At 52.3% G+C, this 24,507-nt stretch overlaps 1 protein-coding gene across 2 annotated transcripts in view; it reads left to right on the top strand.

The window, feature by feature from the left end:
• The window catches only part of ST3GAL3 (ST3 beta-galactoside alpha-2,3-sialyltransferase 3), a 223,827-nt gene that overhangs the window by 162,547 nt on the left and 36,773 nt on the right, over positions 1-24,507 (top strand). For both annotated transcript variants that reach the window (XM_078867490.1, XM_078867491.1), the window contains 3 exons: positions 2,871-2,934; positions 3,585-3,677; positions 4,192-4,378. In XM_078867490.1, coding sequence (XP_078723616.1) covers positions 2,871-2,934; positions 3,585-3,677; positions 4,192-4,378 — 344 coding nt within the window. The remainder of the gene's footprint in view (positions 1-2,870; positions 2,935-3,584; positions 3,678-4,191; positions 4,379-24,507) is intronic.

Genomic DNA, 24,507 nt, shown 5'->3' with positions numbered 1-24,507 from the left:
ATAGTCCAGCAGCACCGTGAGTGGTCCAGCTGCCCAGGGCCAGGAAACCTCTTACGCACGTGGTGGGGTTGGTGGGGTGGGGGGGGTGGAGGGGTGGCTGTATCGGTGAATGTTGGACGGCTCTGGTGGAAACGCCTGGTGGACACCACTGGTGGACACCCCTTGGAGATACCTCTGGTGGACACCACTGGTGGACTTGTCTGGTGGACTCCACTGGTGGACACCACTGGTGGATGCCTCCAGGGCGATGAGCGGCCGTTGTTGTGGCGGTTCAGAGACATCGCTGTGTGCCGTGGCTTTCTCCGACGATGATGATGATCTCCACCGCCGAGTGGAGTCCACTGCGACTGCCGGTGTTAGTTTTAGGTCTCAAACAGGACAGGTTTTTAGAGCATAACACAAACGGGAATTAAATATATTTTTTCTCTCCCTAAAATCATAACCAATGAAGAAAAATATACGGCAGGCTGGATTGAAAAATGACGCCCTGGGCTCGCGCTCGCTGCGCGTTGTGTTTAATGGCACGGCCATGTACGTCGCTGGCACATCGTGTTTTGACAGTTATCAGTTAGACAGATATTTATTGGAATGCCAAGTACATTGCTAAAAAAAATCCCTTGTTTTGACAGTCATCAGTAAGACGAATTAGCGCTTTCTCGGGGGTCGGGGTGATGGCACGGTGAGTCTCGGATCGTTTCCCGCTTCCATTTTTAATACCGCGGCACCATTTTTCAACGCCGTGGCCCCCATGGATTCCGTCCCCGGGGCCGCGGTTTCACACGATCTTGTGAACTTTGATTTGGACGCGAGCTTCTTAATCCTCTATATTTTTTTTACTTACATCTGGCCTTCGTCGATCTCTCTCTCTCGGTGTCACCCTCGCAGCCGCTGCTTGAGTCCCGCGTGACGGACGCTCTCCATAATTTGTTATTGTCAGCATCTTCCCACGGAATGCCGCATACGTTCGACCGCGTACGTTTCGGCGTCCTTCCTCTTCCCGCTTTCCGTTCTCCATTTTTCCATCAACGATCGTCTTCCTGATCAACCCGGCCGAGCCACTTGTGGCGAGTCACGCCTACACCTCCACCTTCCTCCCCGACGACTTCCCGTCAGTTCCTCGTAGCGTCTGTCCCCTCGTTCTGCGTCTCCGACGCGATCGGCCTTTTCACATCGTCCCTCCACACCGCCCGCTCCGCACTTTACCACCGGCCTTCTATCGCGCTCCGTGCTACCCCAGGATGCCTCACGAGACAAGAGATGTGGCTCTGCCTGGGATCTTGGGCTCGGGCGTTTAAGGTCACTCGATCGGAGCGGTGGCCGCTCGTCAAACCGGGGCGAAATACGTATGCACGCACGTACGTACCCACGCACGTACCCATGCAGGCGCGTACGCACGCCGCTTATACAAAGTCACACGTACACACACACGTACAAAGATCCCCCGTATAGCCTTAACAGACTGTTGGGGCAAGTGCTGTTAACGAGCACCTATGAAGGCCGACATGGCACGCGAAGGCGGTGGGTGGCCAGCACCACGCCCGGCCGCCTTTTTCTCCCCAGTGGCGATGTTTACACGCCGTTCTAGGTACTCATTTGAGGCTGAGTTTACCAAGTGGAGGCCCAAGATCGGTTCAGATAATAGTCACTGATGTTGGTGGCCGTGAGCAGGAATCGACATGCACACACATGCACGCATGTACACACATGTATTAAAACAAATCCCCCCTAGGGCCTCCACAGACATTTGGGGCAAGGGCTGTTAGGGAGCGCCTGTGAATGCGAGCACGGCTTTCATAGCACCGCACCCGACCACCTTAGTCTCCCCAGTGGCAATGTTTATGCACCGCACCAGGTACTCATTATTGTGGACATAGGGGAGGCCCAGGTTCAGTTAAAATATCCGCCATTGTTATTGGTTGTGAGTGGGAATCGAGTGGGTTCGCACGTACACACTCATGCACACATGCACGTGCACACGCGTGTGCATGTGCACGTACACACAAGCGTACGCTCGCAAGCCCCGGCAGCAGGTGGCACCGTGCCAAGCCCGCTGACAATCGCGCCCGTAAACCCCGGCCGTCCGCAGGCCCGGCGACCGCTTCCCTTGGCGACCGCGCCTAGAGTGGAGCGGAGCGCCGGCCATGATGGCAGAGGGGGGGGGATGGGGGCGGCCGCAGCCGGAGGGTCGCGGCTTTGCGAGGCTGGCGTGAGCGTTGGCACCTGATTGCGCGGCGGCTTTTGTGACGGCCCTTGGCGTTTGGGCTGCGCCGCGCGATACGGCGAGTTTGTTTTGGGGGGGGCGGGCGTGGAAATCCACCATGGAGTCTGGAGATAAGGGTCCTGATGGCAGCCGGGCGGGCGGGCGCATGGGCTATGGAGCCAGGAGGGAGGGGTGGGAATGGCATGGGGACGTTGTTCGGTTCCGTCATTCAGGATGAGCCTTCGTGGTGAAAACGCGCCACCGCTACCCACCCCTCCCCCCCCCCGGGTGTGGGACGGCCCTGGCTCGGCCTTTCAATCCGACACAATCGGCTCCTCGCATCGCGACTCGCCACCGCCGCCGCTTGCCGTCGTTTTCGATCGGCCTCCCTGTACCCCCTGTTTGGATCAATTGACCGACGTTCTCAACGACGGTGCATGCCCGTGAGGTGTTGAAAACTCGCAGGAAAACGCGGGCTCTGGCTGCGTTGCTTACCTTCGCGCCGCTCGCCGTCCCGCCCGAGGAATGTCGGCGCAGAGCGGTACGTCGTGGTGATTGCGAGCGCGCCGAGACCGCGAGCGCCGCATGGCCCGTACTCCTCTCGCCGCTGGCGGCCGCTCGAATTCCTCACGACGGAGTTCTTAACGACGGCCCTGCCTTGTCCTTGCAGAAAAGATCGTCAACGAAATCTTGGCGAAGACGAAAGAGTCGGACCTGCCTCTCCACTTGCAGAGGTGAGCGGAGCGTGGGCCCAGCGAGGCCTGACGGGGCGGCCAGGTTTGCAGCGGCGCACATCTGCTGCTAAGGAGCGCGGGATCGGTCCCCCACGCGTTCTTGGCGGTGAATTCTGAGGCCGGCGCATTTCGAGCGCAAGCGGCGCGATGTTAACAAACCTCGGTATTTTTTTCTAAACAATCCTAAACCACTGGACTCGAAGCCAAATGCAGAGTTTACCGCAAAATCTTTGTGACCACACTCGGTTGTTTTGGCTTCGAGGTCGGCCCACAGCGCCTGTATGGCGACCCCCCCAATACAGACCGCTGGTCTCTGCGCCCCCACCCCCAAGTCCCAGCACTCCCCCCCCCCACCCAGGTTACTAAGGCCACCGTGCGCCGAGAGATCACGTGTCCTCCCCTGCAATCAATGTGGCGCTGTTACTGAGGCATTCGGTTTACACCGTCCGACAGCGTTGACGTTCTGCAACGTGGCGGCAACCTCTCCCAGCGTCGCGTTCGAATGTTTCCTGCGCGGTGTCCGCGCCGCAGCTCGCTCGCCCCCAACGGGGCCGGCGCGTCGGGAGCGCAAGAGAGGGCCGAACATATTTTCCCCGCGCGCGACGCTGACCTGCGACCCACTCCCCGACCACGCACGCGTGGTGGTGCAGCGCGTGCAGGCGCTGCGTGATCGTGGGGAGTGGCGGAATCCTCTTCAACAAGTCGCTGGGCGCCCGGATCGACGAGTACGACTTCATCATCCGGTGGGTTTCGGTGCCGGAGCGGAGCCAGAAGCTCGCGGCGCTTTCTGGGCTCCGCGCCACCTCTGTGCACTTCCCGGGTCTCCACCGATTATTGAGCGAGCTGCCGCCCCCCCCCCTCCCCCCCGAGAGGGGAACTGCTGGCGACTGAATGTAAAGCGCACAAGGAGCTCGCTTCATCATCAAGTCTCCTGCTGATCCACCACCACCACATGGACTCCACCTCGTGGGCACCACAACCAATATTGCGAACATCACCACAACGACCACCCTTATGTGAATCACCACCACCATGAACACCCTCGCTACTGTCACTACTTGCACCACAACACCTTCACCAATTCCCACAACACCTTCACCACTTTCACCAACACCACTACCTTCACCACCAGCACTTTCACCACCAGCACCTTCACCACCACCATCCCAATTGTGGATACCTCCTCCACCAACCATCACGGACACTACCACCACCACCCCAACCACAGTGCTTTGTTGTGCCGCCGCCCGCCCCCAGGCTGAACAACGCTCCGGTGCGTGGGTTCGAGCGCGACGTGGGCGCGCGCACCACCATGCGCATCACTTACCCCGAGGGCGCCATCCAGGACCCGCGCAAGTACGAGGCCGACTCGCTGTTCGTCTTCGCCGGCTTCAAGCCGCACGACTTCCGCTGGCTACGCAGCGTCGTGTACAGTGAGAAGATGGTGAGTGAGTGGGCGAGCGGGCGGATGGGTGAATGAGTAAGAGCGAGAGAGAGAGGGGGGGCGTCAATTGCGTAGCCGACAGCCACAGCCGAGATAGAGAGACCAGAGGGGAAAAGTGATAACACAGAAGCAGACAGAGAAAGAGTACACCTGTGAGACTGGAGAGAGAGTCTATCCTCCTGTTTGGCTAAATGTTCACAGTCGGTAAAGTATCCGCCTTGAGCTAGCACAAATAGACTTGGCTTGACCTCTTGAACTCTTGACACCGCACTGGCCTAGGGTGGCCAAAGCCTTGCAGTGGTCACTGATGCCGAGCTTCAAGATGCCGCTGCCAGGCTTCTCATCCACACCCACAACAAAAACGACATCACCACAATGCTCCCGTCTCTTCACTGGCTCCCAATACAATCCTAGATCAATTTCAAGATCGCATAGTCACCCGATTTGAGATTATCCACGCACGCTCGTACCGCATCCCTCTCATCTCACTCTACTCCACCTCCACGCACTGTCAGCTCAAGCAACCAATACTTTTTGTCAAAGCCTCCAGTCGACCTTTGTTCAGTGGAAGGTCGCTCATTCTGCTCTGTTGCCCCTATGCTGTCGAGTCCCTGCCCCTGCTCAAAGTTTCAGCTCAAGATCCTCCTCTGCTTCTCCACCAATGACCGAGTCTGCCTTTCTCGATGAAGAATAAACACTCCCTCTGTTTGTTGCGCACAGTGTCTTGACATGCGGGTACAGCATTTAGACGCTGTATAAACCCAAACACGTATTGTGTTGCACCTAGCAGGCCTCGACAGAGAGCGAGAGACCAGGAGAGAGAGAGAGACGGAGAGCAGAGCTAGCAGAGAGAGTGCACGCCGTATGAGAACAGCGCTCGCCGGTGTTGCCAGCATTTTTCAATGCCACATGCTTGGGCTTTGCGAGCGTTCAAACGCCGTTTGAATGAAGTGACCTCGGAGCCCTTTTGGACCACGTGTGTTGGGGCCGGGTACGGGGGCCGGTGGGGTGGGGGGGTGCAGGTGGGGGCGGGGGGGGCGGCCCGCAGAAAGCAGCGAGAGGCCATCGTCAGCACGGGCGGCGGTGCGGGAGGTCATGCGGCGTGTTGTCAGCGGAGTGCGGCCGAGCAGGCGGGCCCGGGGGCCCCGAACCTCGTGGGTCACCTTTGTGCGATCGCAACGGGGCTACATACACGTAATGTTTAGCTTTGCGCTTTGCTTGTTGTTTGAAAGATGCTCAGAAATGTTTGGCGATGCGCAGAGTGATCCCATATGCCGACTGCCGCGGCCGAGTCACTTTCAATCTCGTCAGCCCCCCCCCCCTCGCCGTGTTTGGCCTGCGCAACCCGAGCGGCCACACGCATAACGCTTCAGAAGGCCCCAATTGCTTCACGAACGAGAAGCGTTTACTGCGCTGCTCTGGGAGGTGTTGGGGGCCCCTTGCTAGGACCCGTTTTAGCGACGCGACGCCGCTGCTGCCGCTGCCGCCACCGCAACCACCTTCAACCCGGGGGGGGGGGGCGGGGGGTCCGCGCACCCTCCCTCATCCAACGCTCTTCCGCCACTTCGCTTGCTCGCTCGCTTTTGCGCGCGTCCTATGCTCACGCGACAATGGCCCCCCGGTGTAGCGGAGAGAGAAACAAGCACCAGCCGTTCGCTCGCTCGCTCGCTCGTCGACCGGGGAGTGGAAAGAGTCGCGGGGACGCCGTGATGGGGCGGCAGCGCGAGGCGGCCCCCCCCGGCGAGCGGGACGCCGTTCCGCCCCGCGGAGCGCGGCTGCTTTTAAACGGCGTGGAGTGAAAGGCGAGCGCGGCCATGGCAGAGGAGGCGGAGGGGCCCGGCCGCCACGGCTCGCGGAGCCGCAGCGATTGTTGCGTTCAAATTCCTGCGTGGGTCTCGGGCCGCTGGCGAATCTGTGTAAACATTTTCCATTTTCAGAGGAAGCTTTGGTTTTTTTCTCCCTCTCCGCGCTGCCGCGACAAAGCGGCAGCCGTCCCATTTTATATATTTAATTTGCCCAGAAAGGGGAGGGATGTGGGGGGGAAATGGCTTTGGCGAGCGCGGCTCTGAGCGACAGCTCTCAGGTAACGCGATCGGTTATTTTGAGATGAAAAAAAAACCTCTATTACTATGGAATGCGCGTCGCTCCTTGGCAGGGCGCGGGAGAAACCTGGCTGATGCGGACCGCACTTAATCACCCGAACCACAAGAACGCAAATGGCGTTCCTCCTCTGCCGCAGCGTGATCCCTGCCGTTGGCACAGAGTGTCATGCGGCCGTCCCCGAGTGTGTGCGCCGCTCCTCTTGCGTGCGTGCGCGTGCGTGCGTGTGCATGCATATGTGTGCGTGATCGTGTGCGTGTGAGCCTCTGTGCGCATGAGTGACCGTGTGCGACAATGCGTTTGACAGTGTGTGTGTGTGTGCATGTGTCAATGGGTGTGTATGTAACTGTTGTAATTGTGTGTGACCATATACGTGTGACTGTGTATGTATAGGGTGTGACTCCGGGTGTGTGACGGTATGTGATTGTATGTTTGTGACCACGTCTATATGTGTATCTGAGCTACAAACACGGCCACATGAGTTCGATTCCCACTCATGGCCAAAACCAGTGATGATTTTCTGAACTGGTCTTGGCCCTCCCCAAGGTCGACTCAGCATCAATGTTGCTAATAGGGAGACAAAGGCGGCCGGGGCACGGTGCTGGCCATCCACCCCCTAGTGCGGTGTGCCGGCCTTCATAGGTGCACTTGCCCCAACAGTCTGTTATGGCTTGATGGGGGATCTCTGTCTTTGTAGCCGAGTGTCTACGCGCACGCGGCTGTGTTAGCGCGCGCCTGTGTTAGTTTTCGCGTGTGTTAGTGCGCATGTCTCTGATAATTTTCTTTTCAATGTTTTTCCCAAGAAACTGAAGTGTGGTGCGTTTGTTTGAAGCAGGCCTGGGATGTCGCCGTCGCGGCCTCCACACGCTCGGCGTTACCGTATCGGGAGGCCGCGGGCGTCGATGTTCGGTTGGCCCGTGTGCCCCTTGCGCGTCCCGATGGCTACTCGGCCCCCGTGTCGCTGTTTACTACCGAGCTCTCACGGAGTTTCTAAATCGTTTCTTCATCTTCATCCGCGGCAGGGGGAGCCTGCTGCAAGGTCGTAAATCAACGTTTGTTAGTGCGCACTGTCGGGCCCTACTCGTGCTCGCCAGCCTCCCACCGTTCCCGGCACCGTTCCCCCGTCCCCGGCACCGTTCCCCCACCCACGGCACCGTTCCCCCACCCACGGCACCGTTCCCCCGTCCCCGGCACCGTTTCCCCGTCCCCGGCACCGTTCCCCTACTCCCGGCACCATTCCCACGGCACCGTTCCCCCACCCACGGCACCGTTCCCCAACCCACGGCACCGTTCCCCCACCCACGGCACCGTTCCTCCACCCACGGCGCCGGTTGACCCGGGGGCTCTCGGCGCGCAGTGTCGGTTCCCGCGGTGGCCATGCGCTGGCGCTGCGGTGAAGCGCGTCCATTGGGGAGTCGTGCCCAAGTTTGCATCTATGCGCGTGAATCATTGAGCTCGGCACTCGAGGAGCCGTCGCTCCACGAGTGCCGAGCGACAGTCAAACCCCTCCAATGGAGCGAGGTCTGGGTGGAGATGGGGGGGAGGCCTCCAGGCAGCGTGGAGCGAGGCCCTTGTGCGGTGACTCCTCGTACGTGGCTCCACTATAAACTTTGCTGCTATAAATGTCCAAATGATGGGCCACTTTGCTGAGCTATCATTTGTGGCCAGGTCGCTTCTGAAAAATAAGTTAATACCTCGGTGGGCTTTGCTTGGTAGGATGGGGATGGGGGGGAAAGGAGACGGGGAGGGCAAGTCGTGTTCGTGGCTGATTAGGTAACGCGATAGGAACCTCCCAACGGCGACGCAAAAAGGGTCGCCCCTCAAATCCCTGACCCACCGAACTGCTAATAGCCACGATTTTTGTTTTCATGAACGAGAGCGTCGGGTTTCTGGTAGCGGGCTTGGCATTGTAATCACCGGGCGGCGCGCGTGCGTGCGTGACACTGAAAAACAACGGCGTTTCTCCACCGCATGGCTTCATTAAAATCTGGCGGACTTCAGTCGACCGTCAAATCACCTCCCAAATTTTGCCGGCTTAATTCGGAGCAGAGCGCTGCGCTCGGGGGGCCTCTCCCTGGCTAGGGACCGCGTGCGCGGCACAGGGTTCAAATCACTCAGCGCCACCGCTCCTCCTCCGTCGTCCCGCGCTCGCGCGAGGGTTACCGGGCACGCCGCGGTTCCCACCAGCCGGTGCCGCTGACTCGCTTTTCGCGCAGTCCAAACAGAGCGAGTGATGTATTTGGTTCCATTTTGCCGGTTATTGGGGAGGGGTGTCTGTTGCCCCCCCCCCCCCTCGAGTCACGGTTGGATGCTACAGAATCTTCACATTGACGTTTGGGACTTTGCGGGGTTTGTGAAAACATTTTCAAGAATTCGGGCCGGCGTGCCGGGTGCTGGCTCGTGAGACGGGCTGAGAAAACAGTCGAGTTTTCTTTCCATTTGGTTTTTCCATTTATTTATTTCCTCCCCCGCCCCCTCAGTTCAACGCAGACGTTCACTTTGTCCTCAGCCTCTCGGCTTCATAATTGACTCAGCAGCTACACCCCCCCCCCCCGTTGATAAGTTCCAGTCAATTTGTTTAAAAGACAGATAAGCATCCTTATCAGTGCTAGCCACTCCCGGGGAAATTGGCTTGAAGGAGATGGGACCGGGCCGCTTAATAGCGTGTGCGAGTGTGTGTGTGCGCGCGCTGCCAGCACGCTCTCTGCATACGTACACGCACTCGTGCTCGTACCCAGCAAAGGCAAAGGTCCCGGTGTAGCCTTTAAACAGACTGTTGGGGCAATGGCTTGTTATCGAGCACCTATTAATGCTGGCATGGCATACGAAGGGGGGAGGGTGGCCAGCACCACGCCTGCCGCCAGTGGCGATGTTTACACACTGCACCAGGTACTTGTTTGAGGCTGAGTCGACCTAGGGGAGGCCCAGGACTGGCTCGGATGATCGTCACTGGCGTTGGCCCTGATCGGGAATTGAACTCGGGTCTCTGAGTTTGTAGTGCAGCACGTTAACCGTTGCACCACTACACACGCACCCACGAACACGCATGCACGTACTGTTCGCGAGTACGGCTCACGAAGGGTGGGTAGCCAACACCATTCCCGGCCACCTTTGTCTCCCTAAAGCTTATGTTTACACACCACACCTAGGTACTCATTTGAAGCTGAATTTACTTGGGGAAGGCCCAGAACCAATGCAGATATTCGTCACTGATGTTGGCTGTGAGCGGGAATTAAACTCGGGTCGCTGGGTTCATAGAGCTGACCGGTGAACTACCGCTCCACACAAGCCAAGACAAAGATCCCCCGTATAGCTTTAACAGGTTTTTGGGGAAAGTGCTGTTAGCGAGCACCTATTAAGGCTGGCATGGCTCACGAGAAACTGGGTGGACAGTACCATACCTGGCCGCCTTTGTTTCCCAGAAGCTGATGTTTACACACCGCACTGGTTGACCTAGCAAAGGCCCAAGACCGGTGCAGATATTCGACACCGGGAATCGAACTCGTGTCACCGGGTTGATAGAGCCGACCGCCGCACTAGCACTTCACACGCGCGCACAGGCACACGAGCGCAGAGTGCACACAAACGCACGTACACACGCACAAGCACGCGTGCGCGCATTCTTGTCCACACACACCTGCACGCTATCGCCGCAGCGCGTCGTCGGCACGGCAAATAAACCGCGGCTGCCCGGCGATTCCGCGTCGCCGTTGTGCAAGCGACGAGAGTGATTTATTTTATTTGCCGGTGGTCGCGGGGGGTCCTTGCAAGGGCTCCCCCTTGCAGTGCGGGCAGGCGAGAGGGCGAGTGGGGGGGGCGGCCCAGGTGTGAGCCAAACGGTGGACGGGACGGGAGAGGAGTGCACGCCTGACCGTGAATGGCACTATCGCTCCCTCCATGTCACTACGACCGCTACGTGCTACGATGCGCTGCTATCGCCATTGGGGTCGCGGTTGGGGAATACAAGTAGCAAACTCGCTAAGCAGTGATTGTTTAAACATCCCTTCAGCCACACGGCCTTCTGGGATTGAATAATTTTAGCAGCATTGGTTCGACACAAGCAAAACTCTGGACCGGGTGTTGACACACTGTGTCTCATCAGCTATCAGACTCGCTTGAACCAACGCTGGTGGTGAACTGCCGGACGTTTGAAGCAGTGATCATGTGCGGTCGGGGTGGCTCCCTCGCCACGCCTATGGCCCCATCACCCGAAATGCACGCCATCAGATCTCTCAGGAGATCTGAGCAAGGGTTGAGCTGGGTTAGGAGCTGAATAGGCGACCCACCAAGGCTTGCCGGCTGCTGTAGGCGTGGGGTTGCGAGGAGGTCAGCAGGCAGTGCTGAGTGTCGCCCCTTGACGGCCAGGGATTCTCCGAGTTCTCCAGTTTCCACCCTCCCACATTGCGACACCAAGTGATGTAATTTGGCGAAACATCCCAATACAGGATCCTCCAGCGTCGCGCTGGCGCTACCTGGCCTGGTATACAGGAGGTTGTGGGTTCTATCCCGAGCCTGACGTCTGCTATATATTTGGAGTTTGCATGTCTCTCTCCCTGTGGTCGCGTGGATTTTTCTCCAGGTCCTCTGGTTTTTCCCTCCGCATTTACAAACATGCATTTAGAGTATTTGGTTGCTATACATTTCCACGTGATAAGCCACTTGGTTGAGCTATCATTTGTTGCCAGGTTGCTTATGAAAAAGAGCTGTATAGCTCAATGGACTTTTTACCTGGTAAAATAAAACATAATGAGTATAATATGTATTTGAGAATTTATTAAGCTTATTTGGGTAAATATTTAAGAGTGATATTGGGTCAGAAGTGATTTCAGGCAGCTTCTGTAGCAGAGGTTGTAGAGGAATGAGGCGGTGTCGTGTTGGTGGTTATAGAGGAATGAGGCTGTGGTGGTGGTGGTGGTTGTAGAGGAATGAGGCTGTGGTGGTGGTGGTGGTTGTAGAGGAATGAGGCTGTGTGGTGGTGGTTATAGAGTAATTCAGCTGTGTGGTGGTGGTGGTTATAGAGGAATGAGACTGGGGTGGTGGTGGTTGTAGAGGAATGAGGCTGTGGTGGTGGTGGTGGTTATAGAGGAATTCAGCTGTGTGGTGTTTAGTTGTTGGTGGTCAGAGTGTTGTGACTTCACACTCAACCTCCTGGTGCCTACCTGGAGATAATCATTTGTTTCACTCAGCTTTGATTGCATTACACACAGACGCACGCATACACACGTACATTATACATACGTACATTCATACACACATACATACATACACACGTAGATTCATACACACGTACATTCATACACACGTACATTCATACACACGTACATTCATACACACTTACATTCATACACACGTACAGAGGCCAAATTCCGCTGTCCAGCTTGAACAGACTGTTGGTGCAAGTGCTGTGAGCGAGCACCTATGAAGGCCGGAACGGCACACGACGGGGTGGGTGCGCCAACACCTTGCCTGGTCACCTTTGTCTCCCTAAGTTATGATATTTACACACACACCAGGTACTTATTTGAGGCTGAATCGACCTAGGAGAGGCCCAGGACCAATTCAAATAATCGTCACTGACGTTGGCCATGAGCGGGAATGGAACTCGAATCGCCAGGTTCATAGTGCAACGCGCTAACCGTTATGCTACCGCTCCCCACATACGTACACACGTGCACACACGCGCATGTGTACACACACCAAGCCTCACACTACGATTGTCACATCGTGACCACATTTCCCAATAACACGTCGCCACTGCAGGAAATGTCTCGATGTTAAAGAGCCCTTTCCCCTTTGTCTCGTAACAACAAATACTGTCTCTTGATTCAACAGAGTGGCGGCTCCGTGCAATCAGCGCGGTGCCCTAATCGTGGCGACAGGAGCCGCGCAGGGGTGCGCGCCGGCGCAGGCGTGCACGCCAGCTCCCGGCTCTGCCAAACGTGTCTCAGCGATGAGAATAATCAGAGGATGCGTTTGTCACGGCCGTGGCGGGGGGGGAGCGGTGGGGGTGGTCGGGATTCGCGGAGTGCACCCGATAAACACGGCAATAAATCCCACCCGCACAAACGCGAGCGTGCGTATCGCTTCCCGCTGCGCTTTATACTCCCGATTGTCTCGCAGTTGCGCCTGGCACGGCCTCCGTAGCAGCGGAACCGTTGGCCGGGAGCGGCCGTGGCGATGTGAGACCGACCGACGGGGGGGTGGGGGGGTCGGTGGGGGTGGGGTCGGTGGGGGTGGGGGTGGTGCATGCGGCGCGCTCGATCCTCAATCCTAAGCCGCGTGAAGCCGTTGATGCGCGCGCCGTCGGGACAATCTGCCCCATTGTGAACGACGCTGCGCAACGGGACCCTGAGAAGTCGGAAAACCTGCGCTCGGGAATTGTCTTTCTCACCATACTCGGAGATTTGTGACAATGGGTTTGAATGCACGCACGCGCGTATGCAGCGCAACCCCCCCCTTGGCTCGTCACAATCCGGATTGTCTTCTCGCGCTACGGAAGGGGGCCCACCGACACATTGTGATCGCTCCCACGGTGGGTAATTGGCACCTCGCTCCTCGATCGCAAATCAATGAATCGGGGACCAGCGCCGTGAGCCACATTGTCACTCCTAATGATGATTGCTTAACCCTGTAAAGGTCAAGTCTCGTGGTCTCATACGCCCAGGGTACATCCACCCGGGAGTCGCGCGGTGCCCCGTGTATCGCTTACAGCTCGCCCTGTTTTGTGCCCCTCCGTTACCGAGCTGCATGGCGGCGAACCGGGTTAAGTGGCCGATCGGAATTCCGGTTGTCGCCGTTGCGTTTTGTAAATACGCCGGGGGGGCGGCGAGGGCAACGACGGCAATGCTGCACGAGCGCCGACGAGCCGCTAGCGTCGCCGTCGATCAACAGCTCACCCGGGGCGTTCCCGGCCGCTCTCAGGGTTGACCTTCCTTGCCGGGTGGAGCGACCGCGTGGAGCGCCGAAAGCGCCCGCGGCGCCACGTGGCTCCTTCGAGCGGCCGCGTCGCTTGCACGCCGAATCCCGACGAGCCGATATGCTCGGAGAAAAAACACTTTTTTCCCCGAACTGTTTCAGACGAAACGGTTTTGGCAAGACGCGCAGCTGGGACGCGGAGTGTAATTTGAGCGGTGGCGGGCTCGGATTCGGCGGGGGGCCCGGGGGCCCGCTCCAAGCGGGGCAGCACGGCCACGCGCTGCCCGGTCGAGGCTGTGTGCTGCCCATGTTCGACCGGAAGCTGCAACAGGGACCGAGTTGCCATGGCTCTGGATGTTGCCCTCGTCGTGCGCGCTCCCTTCAGGGATGTCGGAACCCCGCTCGGGGTTAACATATGTCAGAGCGGTCAGGATCCAGAGCAGTGCTGGTCGGGGGCAGAAGTGGGGGGGGCGAGCACATAGGTGTCTCATGAAAGCAGAGCAGGAGCGGCAGATGGTGCCGCTCTCCCACGGGTTCAGGATGTCAAACGCGTTTATAGCTTTGCTAATCGTAATGAGTGTGCACACTAACATTGTTGGCAAATGTCCCGCCGGATCGTATAAGTTTTGTGGCAAGGTCCTGCGGCACGTGAAGTGGGGAGGTGCTTGGGTTTCACAGATTACGCCGCCGCCGCTGCGGCCGCCGCTGCGGCTGTTGTTGTGCCGAGGCGGAGCGCGCGGAGCAGAGCAGAGGAGTGCGGAGCGTCCCTCCCTACAGCGCTGATTGCTTAAAGATGCGACTCTCTCGATAAAACAACAAACACGCGCGCTTGCGCTTGGATATTCAAATAAAAAAAGAAATAAGAGCGTTGGCCGTACCGCGCTCCCGAACTCGACGCCCGTCGCTGGTAGCCGGCTTCTCCCATTGCTTTCACAAAAATCGCGCGTCGAGCAAAATTTGACGCTTAGCTTTTTCAGATGCATTGAACGTCTTCAAAAACCCAAAATAAATTGACGCGTGAAAACGTCGGCGGAGCGTGCTGTGTCGCGAGCTGTTTGTGTCGCAGTGTTCTCTCTCGCGGTAACGTCACGCTCGTGAATATCGCGCCGTGATTGCGCCAGCCATTGGGGCCAGGGCTGAGCGGGACCACACGCGGGTGCCTGGGCCACCCCCACCCCCCCATCCCCCTCCAGTAGAGTTATTGGTTTTTAAGGAGTACAACTCTTCCGAGTAAATAAACGAGACACTGCGCAATTAGAGCTGCCAGGCGAAATTATGCATTAAGTCGACATCGACGGGTCAGCCTCAGTGGCACTTGGAACTGGTTTATTGTGTGTGGGTGTGTGTGTGCTCTCTAACAGCACCTGCCCCCAACAGTCTGCTGAGGCTATACTGGGGGTGGGGAGGGGGGGATCTTTGTCTGTGTGTGTTTGGACGAACGTGATTGTGTCCGTGTGTGGTGTGTGGGGGTTGTGTTTGCGCGTGTGGGTGTGTTTTTAAGTGTGGAGCGGTGGCGCAGTGGTTAGCGCACTGCTCTACGAACCCGGCAACCCGAGTTTATTTCCTGTTCACGGCCAACACCAATGTGCCTTAAATTAGCACCTGGTGCAGTGTTTAAACATCACCGCTGGGGATACAAAGGCGATCAGACGTGGTGCTGGCCACCTACCCCCTCTTGTGCCACAGTGCCAGCCTTCATTGGTGCTACTTGCTAACAGCACTTGCCCCAATAGTCCGTTAAGGCTATATGGTGAATCTTTGTTTGTGTGTATGGGCCCATGTGGTGAGGGTTGGTGTGTATGTGCTGGTGCCGGGATGTGCATGCACTGTGCTGGTGGATGGCCCCCTAGGACCCCATTCAAATCCACAATGGCCTGATCTCGGCTTGCGAGAATTTCATCTTCGCTTGCTGCTGGGGTTTGCATCCCCCCCCACACCCCCTCTTCTGATGCTGAATGGAAATCGGTGAGGTTCTGGACTATGGCTCATGCAGCTGCTTGCTATTGCTGCATTGGGCACGCAGTCCAGACCTCCCGATAAACCATGGCTGTCAGAGGAGGTGTTCCGACTAGCTGAGGGAATGCGACAGGCCCACTCCCACCTTCTGCAGTCTCTCATGTTGGTGAGCGAGGAGGCTTACCGCAGCCTTCATTTGAAGGTTCAGCAAGCTGTGTGGCGCTGTACGAGTGAGCGGTGGTCGTGGTTTGCTGAGAATATGTAAACTGCCTCGACACTAAATCTTGACTTAAAGCTTTTGTGGCTGCAGAAATTCATATTTTTGGGGTCTTTCGGTAAAGTCACGTAAATAGATAAAATAATAACAATAAAATAATAAGAAATGAAAATAGATTGAATACAAAATAATAAAAATATCACAACGTTTCGATTGTAACACAAGCAGTCGTCATCAGCAGATGATGACGATTGCCTGATGACGATTGCTTGTGTTGCGATCGAAACGTCGTGATATTTTTATAATTTTTTTATTCACTTTATTTTCATTTTTTATATTTATTATTTTATTGTTATTATTTTTTCTATCTACATGACTTTACCGAAAGACCCAAAGAATATGCCTCGACACTATTTAATTCCATCAAAAAAGCAAGTTGCAGTGCCATGCTTATTCCCATCAGGAACAGGTCAGCATGTTTGCTGAGCATTTCTGTGAGATCTTGGGGGGAGGTGAAACCCCTCAGCCCAGATAACATCATGGGGCAAGGTGGGATTCATCCTGAAGGGGCTGTGGTGCCTCGTGTATTGTAGGAAGCAGTCGCTGCTTCCTGTGATGTGCCATCTGTTGAGGCAGTGCGAAGAGCGATTCAGAGTCTGAGAGCGGAATTGTGTGCAGGCTACCCTTCATGACATATTTACAACTGCCTGGATTACAGGACGGCTTCCGCAGGATTGGAAGGATGGCCCTGGTGGTTCCCCTCTTCAAAAAGGGGGACCATACTGATTGTAACAACTACCGGGGCATCTCCCACTTCCGTGTGCCAGAAAATGTCCTGGCAAGGGTTAGTCAACATTGCCTTGTGAGGCATGCTCAGGTAAGGCTTGCGGAGCCCCAATGTGGTTTCAAACCAGGGCGGTCCTGCACGGAAGCTGTCCGTCTGCTGCAGCAGAGGAGTAGAGAATTTCAACAGGACCTACATCTATGCTTTATTGATCTGAATCTTGACTTAAAGCTTTCGTGACTGCAGGAATTCATATTCTTGGGTGTTTCGGTAAAGTCACGTAGATAGGTTCAAGACAGACACAACTTAATTCGAGAAGATGGGTATGAACTGAGCAAACATTGGAAGGACGTTATCAACCAGTTTAAGTCATAACTGGCTGTGATGTTCCCATTCTACTACTTTAGTTGTTATTTTCGGCTCTCTAATTTTACATTAACAGGTTAAATTTCCCACACTAAAACAGCCACCTCACTCACGAGCTCGACGTTGCTGCTCTGCGATCTTCCATTAACATGCTAATCTCTCACAGTATCATAGTCACCTCCACGCCCACATGGAGACCGCTCTCCGATCTTACATTAACATGCTAATTTATCACTAGCCCCGCCCACTTCGTTCATGACCCTTGTGCTACACCCATTTTAAACCTTTCAAAACAGTCTGCCTCAGCAGCTGTTTCCTGATGACGAACGCTTGTGTTGCGATCGAAACGTCGTAGTTTTTTGTTATTTTTTGTTATTTTCTTTGAACCTATCTACGTGACTACCGAAAGACCCAAGAATATTTATTGACCTGGTCAAGGCCTAGGATACCATCAATAGGCCAGGGCTCTGGGTTATTATTCGTGCTTTCAGAGACCCAGACCCTCTACTTACGATCATTAAAGACCTTCATGATGGTGGGCAGGCCCTTGTGAGGCTACGTTTTGGTGAGTCAGAGCCATTCCCTGTTCACCTTGGCGTGCAACAAGGATGTCCTCAGCTCTTACGTCACTTAATATCGGCTTTGAATATGTAGTTTGAGAAGCTGATGATCTGGAAGATTGCTGCTGAACCTGGAGCGTGCCACTTAACCCTCTTTCTCGTTATAATGACGTACCTGTACGTCATCAAAACGCAACTGGAAAAAAACTAAAAAACCTTATCACTACCGACGCTCTCACAAGGCCATGCACGAGGGCATGTGGCAATTTTGGTGCCAGCTATCATAGAGTATAGTGGTCGTGTCGCTTCAGTTCTCTGCAACGTCTTTAAAAACAGGTGCAAGACTACACCTCTCGAAATAAAATTAACGCTGACCCGCTTGCGCGCTCCTAGATTGAGCAGTGAATGGGACACCCACCCTGCAACTTGCAGATGTCTCGGTATGAGAAAGGGTTCAGAGATGGGGGTTTAACATTTAGGCCGCTGTCGGTAGCCTAAAAGAGGCCTAGAAATAGGGTTTCGTTCCACCAAGTGGGGCACTACCTACTTTTTTTATATTTAACATCAGAAATATATAGAGACTCCTTAGGAAAAAGTTCTCCGCACACAACCTTGCAGTTTTTGAGAGAAATGATGCTAAAGGTGCCCATTTTGAAAAAAGGGAAACCATAGGGAATTTTGCACTTTCAAACCTGTTTATCATATAAACCCAAAAATGCAGAATTACCACTTGAAGTACAAAATAAACCAGTTTGAAATGTGTGATATACCTGAAGTTGCTATCTATGCACAGTAAACATGATAAGATTATCAAGAAAACTTCTACTGTAGCATTAACATCCCAATTACTTATCATTATGTTGTTTCAATTCAAAGGTAATATTTGAGGTAAAATCTGAATAACAAATAGAATTAAGCCAAAATATAATATATAAAAAAAACACTTTTCAAAATAACACATTTAATGGTGAATTGTCAATTCGCATACACGAGCAGTAACTGCACTACATGTACATATTCACAGGAATGATTATTGTAAACAAGATTTAATTTTGATTGATTTATATTAAATATATATGTCCTATATTAATTGTATGATCATATACACATCACTAAATATCAAGATCACTGTCCTCACCATCAGATTCACATGAAACAATATCCTCAGTTAATCTCACATTGTCACAATGAACACATTTACATAGGTCAGTGCAGGCCAGGCCAGCCTTGTGGCATGAGCATCTTCCACCTGTACAAGTACCAGACTTACACCCACAGTGGAGTGACCCCAAAATCTGTTGAGGAGCTGGATCTTTAGTCATCCATGATATAATGAGATCACCATCCTTGACAATCCATCCAAAGTCGTCTGGACTGGGAGCATTTATAAACGGATCCAATGCTCTCCTGTGGATTGCAGCTTGGTAGTTAGCACGCTTGAAGTGCTCTGTAAGTGCATCTTTTTTTGGAGGTAATGTCTGTTTGGAAGAGGCCTGGACACAGAACCTATTGTATCTGGCCAAATTAACATCTGATACCTTTTCTCCATACAGCTCACACACAAAACGTTCTATGGTCACAAATGTGGTGCTGTCCATTTCAAATTGCCTCCCAAGAGCAACAAATGCACTGACGTACTCTGCATTTCCAGACACTATATTTAGTGGTTTCTCTTTTCCTTTCCCATAAAAGGAACTAGATGAGTCACAGCCAGTGAATGTGTGTAGTCCTATCAGTGCCTCTGTTAGTGAAGGACCCAAAGCAGAACCAATAGTCTGGAGATCTAACATTCTTTGCCTGTCTTGTTCCTGTCAGAAAGTACATCTTTTCTGAGGGAAGCTTAGCCATTATTGAAAGTGAAATGATAGCAACATCAGTGTCAGGACTCTGGATGATTATCTTATTATAAAGTTCACTCCAGTCATGTTTTGCATGAAGTAGGAGCCTCGTGTCAGCTTCTTCATGGTCACAAGTCAAAGATTCTACCTCTTTGACAGACATAATGCCATCTTTAAGAGTGAGTTGATGACATACATTTCTGTGTGCCACAAAGATAGCTATGTCTTTTCCAGCTGCTTGTAAAGGCACAGTTCTCCATGTCTCAAAGAGAAAGTCTGTCAAGGCTTCTTTATTTTCACCACTGGCTAGAAACTTGGTCCACTGACTTGGAGTCTTCTGCTTCATGCTGTATATTTGCAGTAATTGTTGTCCAGCAACAGCACGTCTTGATCGTTCAGCATTGTTGATGCTCACTGCCGGGTAGCGATCAATGACAAAATCGACCCTTGGACAACTGAACTTTCTACCCATCTTAATCATAAGTTGAAGAAGATCATCAGCAAGCTCACCGAATGTGTCTGGTATATTCTTGAGACTCCTGATCAATGCCATGCCATCTATCAATAGGGCACCATTATCACCAACAGTCTTGTTCACATGACAGTCCTTGTTCTTTGATTCTAAACAAGCTAGAAGAGCAGCCTTATTTGTTTTGGCTAATGAACCACCAGTGCTTGCTAGCGGGGATGAGATATTGCCAAGTGAATATGTCAGAATCTCTTTAAGTTTACAGACCAGGATTGACTTATCACTAACAGTCGTGCAAAGAGTCTCCTGTCATTTTTTAGAATGACTTTATTTCCATCTTTTGTCTTGGATGATTTCTTCATTTGATCCCCAAACGTAGTGAGCTTCAAGGACTTTATTGGAGAGAAGAAGTCTGTTTTTGATGACTGGACTCGATCTTGGATGACATTTTTCAGAGCTGTTTCACCTTTATCACAAGCACTTTGTATGTCATCTCTGACAGTCTTTGTAGCAACAACACCAGAGCTAATACATACAAGATCTTCACGAGGCAGGAAGGGATTGATCATAGACTCAACCGCTGAAACCAAAGATATAACAGCAGCATTGTCTTTTGCAATTATTGTTGCATCCAACTCTTTATGACCCCTCTCTTCATGTTGCATTCCAGCCATCATTTCACACTGCCTTGTGATTGCAGAATGTTCAGGATGAGACAGTATCCATCGCTGGATGGCACCTCTGTTCAATGTTATCCCAGTTTTCCGCCTTTGGTCTTTGAATCACGGTTGCAGGTTTGTTCTATTGCTTGGTCACAAGCTATGGATGAGAACCTGTTAGCATCCTTACGCTGTACTGTCCAGTTTCCTTTTGCAGTAACTTCTTCATAGCAGTGTGGATGAGTCTTTGGAAGATTGATCATCTCGACCCAATATTCTGATAGGTACCTTGCATAATTTTGGCGGTCATATGCAAAATACCATGCCAGCATACGTCTCACTGTTGCTAAGTGAAGGCTCCAGTCAGAGTCTCTGGTTGCTCTAATGAAACTCAGTAACAGTTGAACCATTTCAATGTATGAGCTCCAAAGTTCAAAGGTGGAATTAACAGAGTTCATCTCATGTACATATCTATCATAGCAGGACAGCATATCTGATAATATGTCAGACACTGAGTTATATGAAAATCCTGCCTCAGACTTGTACTCTCGTACTATATCTTCCATGGCTGATATGTAACGAGTGTGATGTTGCTCAGGAAGGGACTGAAGAAATGACCTCAACCGCAAGATATGCATTGCCTCAAATAGGAGTTTGTGTGCACGAATACTACGTTGTAGTGATGTCCACTAATGACTCCATTTAGTGAACCAACAGCTACCACATTTGATTCAATCAGCATATCCTGTAGTCCTGCTTCTTTGAAACGTTTGCCTATCACTGCCATAAAGGACATGGCTGTGTGGAACTCACCTAGTCTTGGGATGATACGCTGCATCGAGCTTGATCGCCGCTATCAGATGAAGCTGCGCTGCTTATGTCCTCCTCCATGTTTACATGTGCGTAGTGATATTGGCCTGATTTTGGCTCTGATCTACTTACATTTTCGATGCTGATTGGTTTAAAATCTAGCTCAACAGTTTTATATGTCTCAATACGCAGTCAATATAGTGCGCCAATAAATTACACTTTTCTCATTAACTGCAGGATAATGCGTGGAGAACTTTTTGCTTGGATACCTTTTATTAACGTTGAACATATTGAGCCAAAGAAAAAGTAGTGCCCCGTTTGTCGGAACGAAACTGAACGATACAGCTCACGTACAGCGGCCTAATTAGTCCCACAAAAACGAAGCACCTGCCTGGGTTTTTGTGTCATCAAACATTCCACCCCCTCCATTTCCCATGAGTGATGGATCAGTTTTGAAGAGAGTGGGGAAGTATTCCAAACACGAGCAGTGTGCTTTATGACTCGCTCTGGTATTGTCAGCAGAGGTCTCCTAATCAGTCAAACGCCATGAATTGGCATCCCCTGTGTAGCTCCGTTTGGAAGCTACCTGCATACCAGCGGTTTCAAGATCGGCCTCTGGAGGAGGCTCGTGAAGGACGCTACTGGGCATTCGGAGACAGTCGCCCTTCCAAAAACAGTGGCGGGCAATTGTTGTGTGGGGATGTGGTTGTGTGGTGATTAGCGCACTGTACTACAAACCCAGCACACTTGAGTTCAATTCCCAGCCATGGCTACCATCAGTGGCAAGTGATATCTGAGCCAGTCCTGTTCCTTCCCTAGATCAATTAAACATCAAATGAGTACCCAGTAGGCTGTTTAAACATCTGCATGCGGCGGAGGGGGGGGGACAAAGGCAGCCGGGCGTGGTGCTAACCACACCACGTCCTCATGCTCCGTGCCATTCTTAATGGTTTTTGCCAGCAGCACTTGCCTCAACAAGCTATTACACGGCTATAGGGGCATCTTTGTCTTCCTGTGTGTATGTGCCCGTGTGTGTTGATGGATGTGTGTGGTGCGTGTGTGTGGCCCTGTGTGTGTGTGTGTATGGGGAGCGGTAGTGTAGCGGTTAGCGCGCTGCACTACAAACTTGGCGACCGGAGTTTGATTATACACTGGTCTACAGCCAAAATGCTTCCGAAATAAATGTAGTTCAACTTCACTAATTCTGGGTCACTAAGAATGAAAATGACGCTTAAAATTGTTGATTGGCTCTAGTTTTCAAGATATGCTACTGGGTCAATAAATACGACCCTTGACTTGGGAGTGGCGGAGGATAAGTGCGTTATAAAGGGAAGGGATCTCAATTTAAACCAGAAATGACTAAAATACATATCTGACTGGATCTATGAGTAAATCTACGACTGGTTTTGGCCAGTACTTGCTTTTTGAGCAAAATAATGCATGATGCAATCTGAACCTGGTATTACGTCATACATTTTATGAATTGCATCATGTTATTCCTAGAAGTCATGGATGATGAAATCATAACTAGACTTACATCCCTCTGCTGAACAAATTGCCCTATATCAGCTCTAAAAATCATGCAGTGTCGTGCTCTCGTATTTGTCAGTGTTTGATTTTGCAAAGGGAAACAATTCTGTTTAGCCAAAGTGAGCAGAGATGCCTCGTAATTGTGTGAACAAAGCAGATAACGCCTGCTGTTTGTGGTGAAGTGACTTTTGCATCGCAAAAGCGCAGTATAACCACTATGGTTAAGAAAGCCTATCACATACTCTCTGATACTTTCGGTAACGTCACGTAGGTATAAAATAAAATAATTCACGACGTTTCGGGCGCAACACAAGCGTCCGTCATCAGGTGGGAAAGCTATGGATTCCTGCAGTCACGAAAGCTTCATATCAAAAAAGCCTATCACCTTCATTTTGGCTGCAAAATTGGAGATCAGTACAAGATGTGAGCCCCACACATATGCTGCAACACTTATGCAACAAATCTTCGCCAGTGATTGAACAGGAAAAGGAAATCTATGCCTTTTGCAGTGCCAATGATTTGGAGAGAGTCAAAGGATCATATCAGCAATTGTTACTTCTGCATGGTGCCTCCAGTTGGGAAAGGTATGTCAAAGAAGAAAAAGTGGACTGTGCATTATCCAAACATTCCATCAGCTATATGCTCACTACCCCACGGAGAAGGACTGTCGGTTCCTGATGCACCAGAATAATTCTCACTTAAGTCAGACGAGGAAGAGGATGAAACTTCTGGTCCTGAACCATCAAGGTCACATGACCCAGATTTTCTCCCATCCTCCTCTGAACCACACCTCATAACACAAGGTGACCTTGTCAGGGATTTGGAACTGCCCAAGAGTAAGGCAGAGCTGTTGGGCTCCAGACTGCAGCAGTGGAATCTCCTGGCAGGTGATGTTAGGGTTTCCATGTTCCATGACCATCAAAAGGGTCTTGTTCCATTCTTCTTCATGCAAGGTGATCTTGTAGCCTGCAACAACATGTATGGTGTGATGGCAGCCCTCAACATCGTTCATGATCCAGATGAGTGGAGACTGTTCATTGATTAATCGAAGATGAGTCTTAAAGCTGTTTTGCTGCATAATGGCAATGTTTTGCCATCAATTCCAGTTGGTCATGCAGTCGATATGAAGGAAACCTATGACAACATAAAACAACTTTTGAGGTGCATAAACTATGACCAACATCAGTGGCAGCTTTATGGCGATTTGAAGGTTGTTGCTCTCTTGCTTGGTCTGCAGACTGGGTACACAAAGTACTGCTGTTTTGCCTTCGAATGGAATAGTCGTGTGAGAGATTCCCACTACATCAAGACAGATTGGCCACACCGACATTCATTGGAGCCTGGGAGGAAAAGTGTCCAGCGTCCAACACTTGTTGAATCAAGGAAGATTTTGTTACCACCCTTACACATCAAGCTGGGTTTGATGAAGAACTTTGTCAAAGCCATGGACAAAATACAAGCAGCTTTCAAGTACCTCCGTAGAAATCTTTCAAGGTTAAGTGAAGCTAAGATAAAGGAAGGTGTCTTTGTTGGTCCTCAGATTCGTGAACTTATTCGAGATGATGCATTTGACAGTGCACTGCGTGACAAGGAAAAGACGGCATGGAACGCCTTCCAGTTAGTAGCAACACATTTTCTCGGAAACAACAAGGCAGACAACCACAGGGAGTTGGTGGAAAACCTCCTCAAGGCAACATGTCACTAAAGATACATTTTTTGCACTCTCCTATAGATGTTTTCCCACCGAACTGTGGAGCAGTGAGCAATGAGCATGGCGAGCGATGTCACCGGGACATTGCGACAAATGGAGCCCATCAATGCTTGCAGACTATTGCTGGACAGTGACACGAGATGCTCCATGTAATGAATACAAGAGAGAAGCCAAGAAGCGCCGAGTAGACACTGAATGAGGACTAAACTTTGTA

The sequence above is a fragment of the Lampetra fluviatilis genome, chromosome 24 (genome assembly GCF_964198595.1).
Source record: "Lampetra fluviatilis chromosome 24, kcLamFluv1.1, whole genome shotgun sequence".
In the NCBI taxonomy this organism is placed as follows: domain Eukaryota; kingdom Metazoa; phylum Chordata; class Hyperoartia; order Petromyzontiformes; family Petromyzontidae; genus Lampetra; species Lampetra fluviatilis.
Note: the sequence above shows the minus strand (reverse complement) of the source record. Positions and strands in the feature narration are given on the sequence as shown.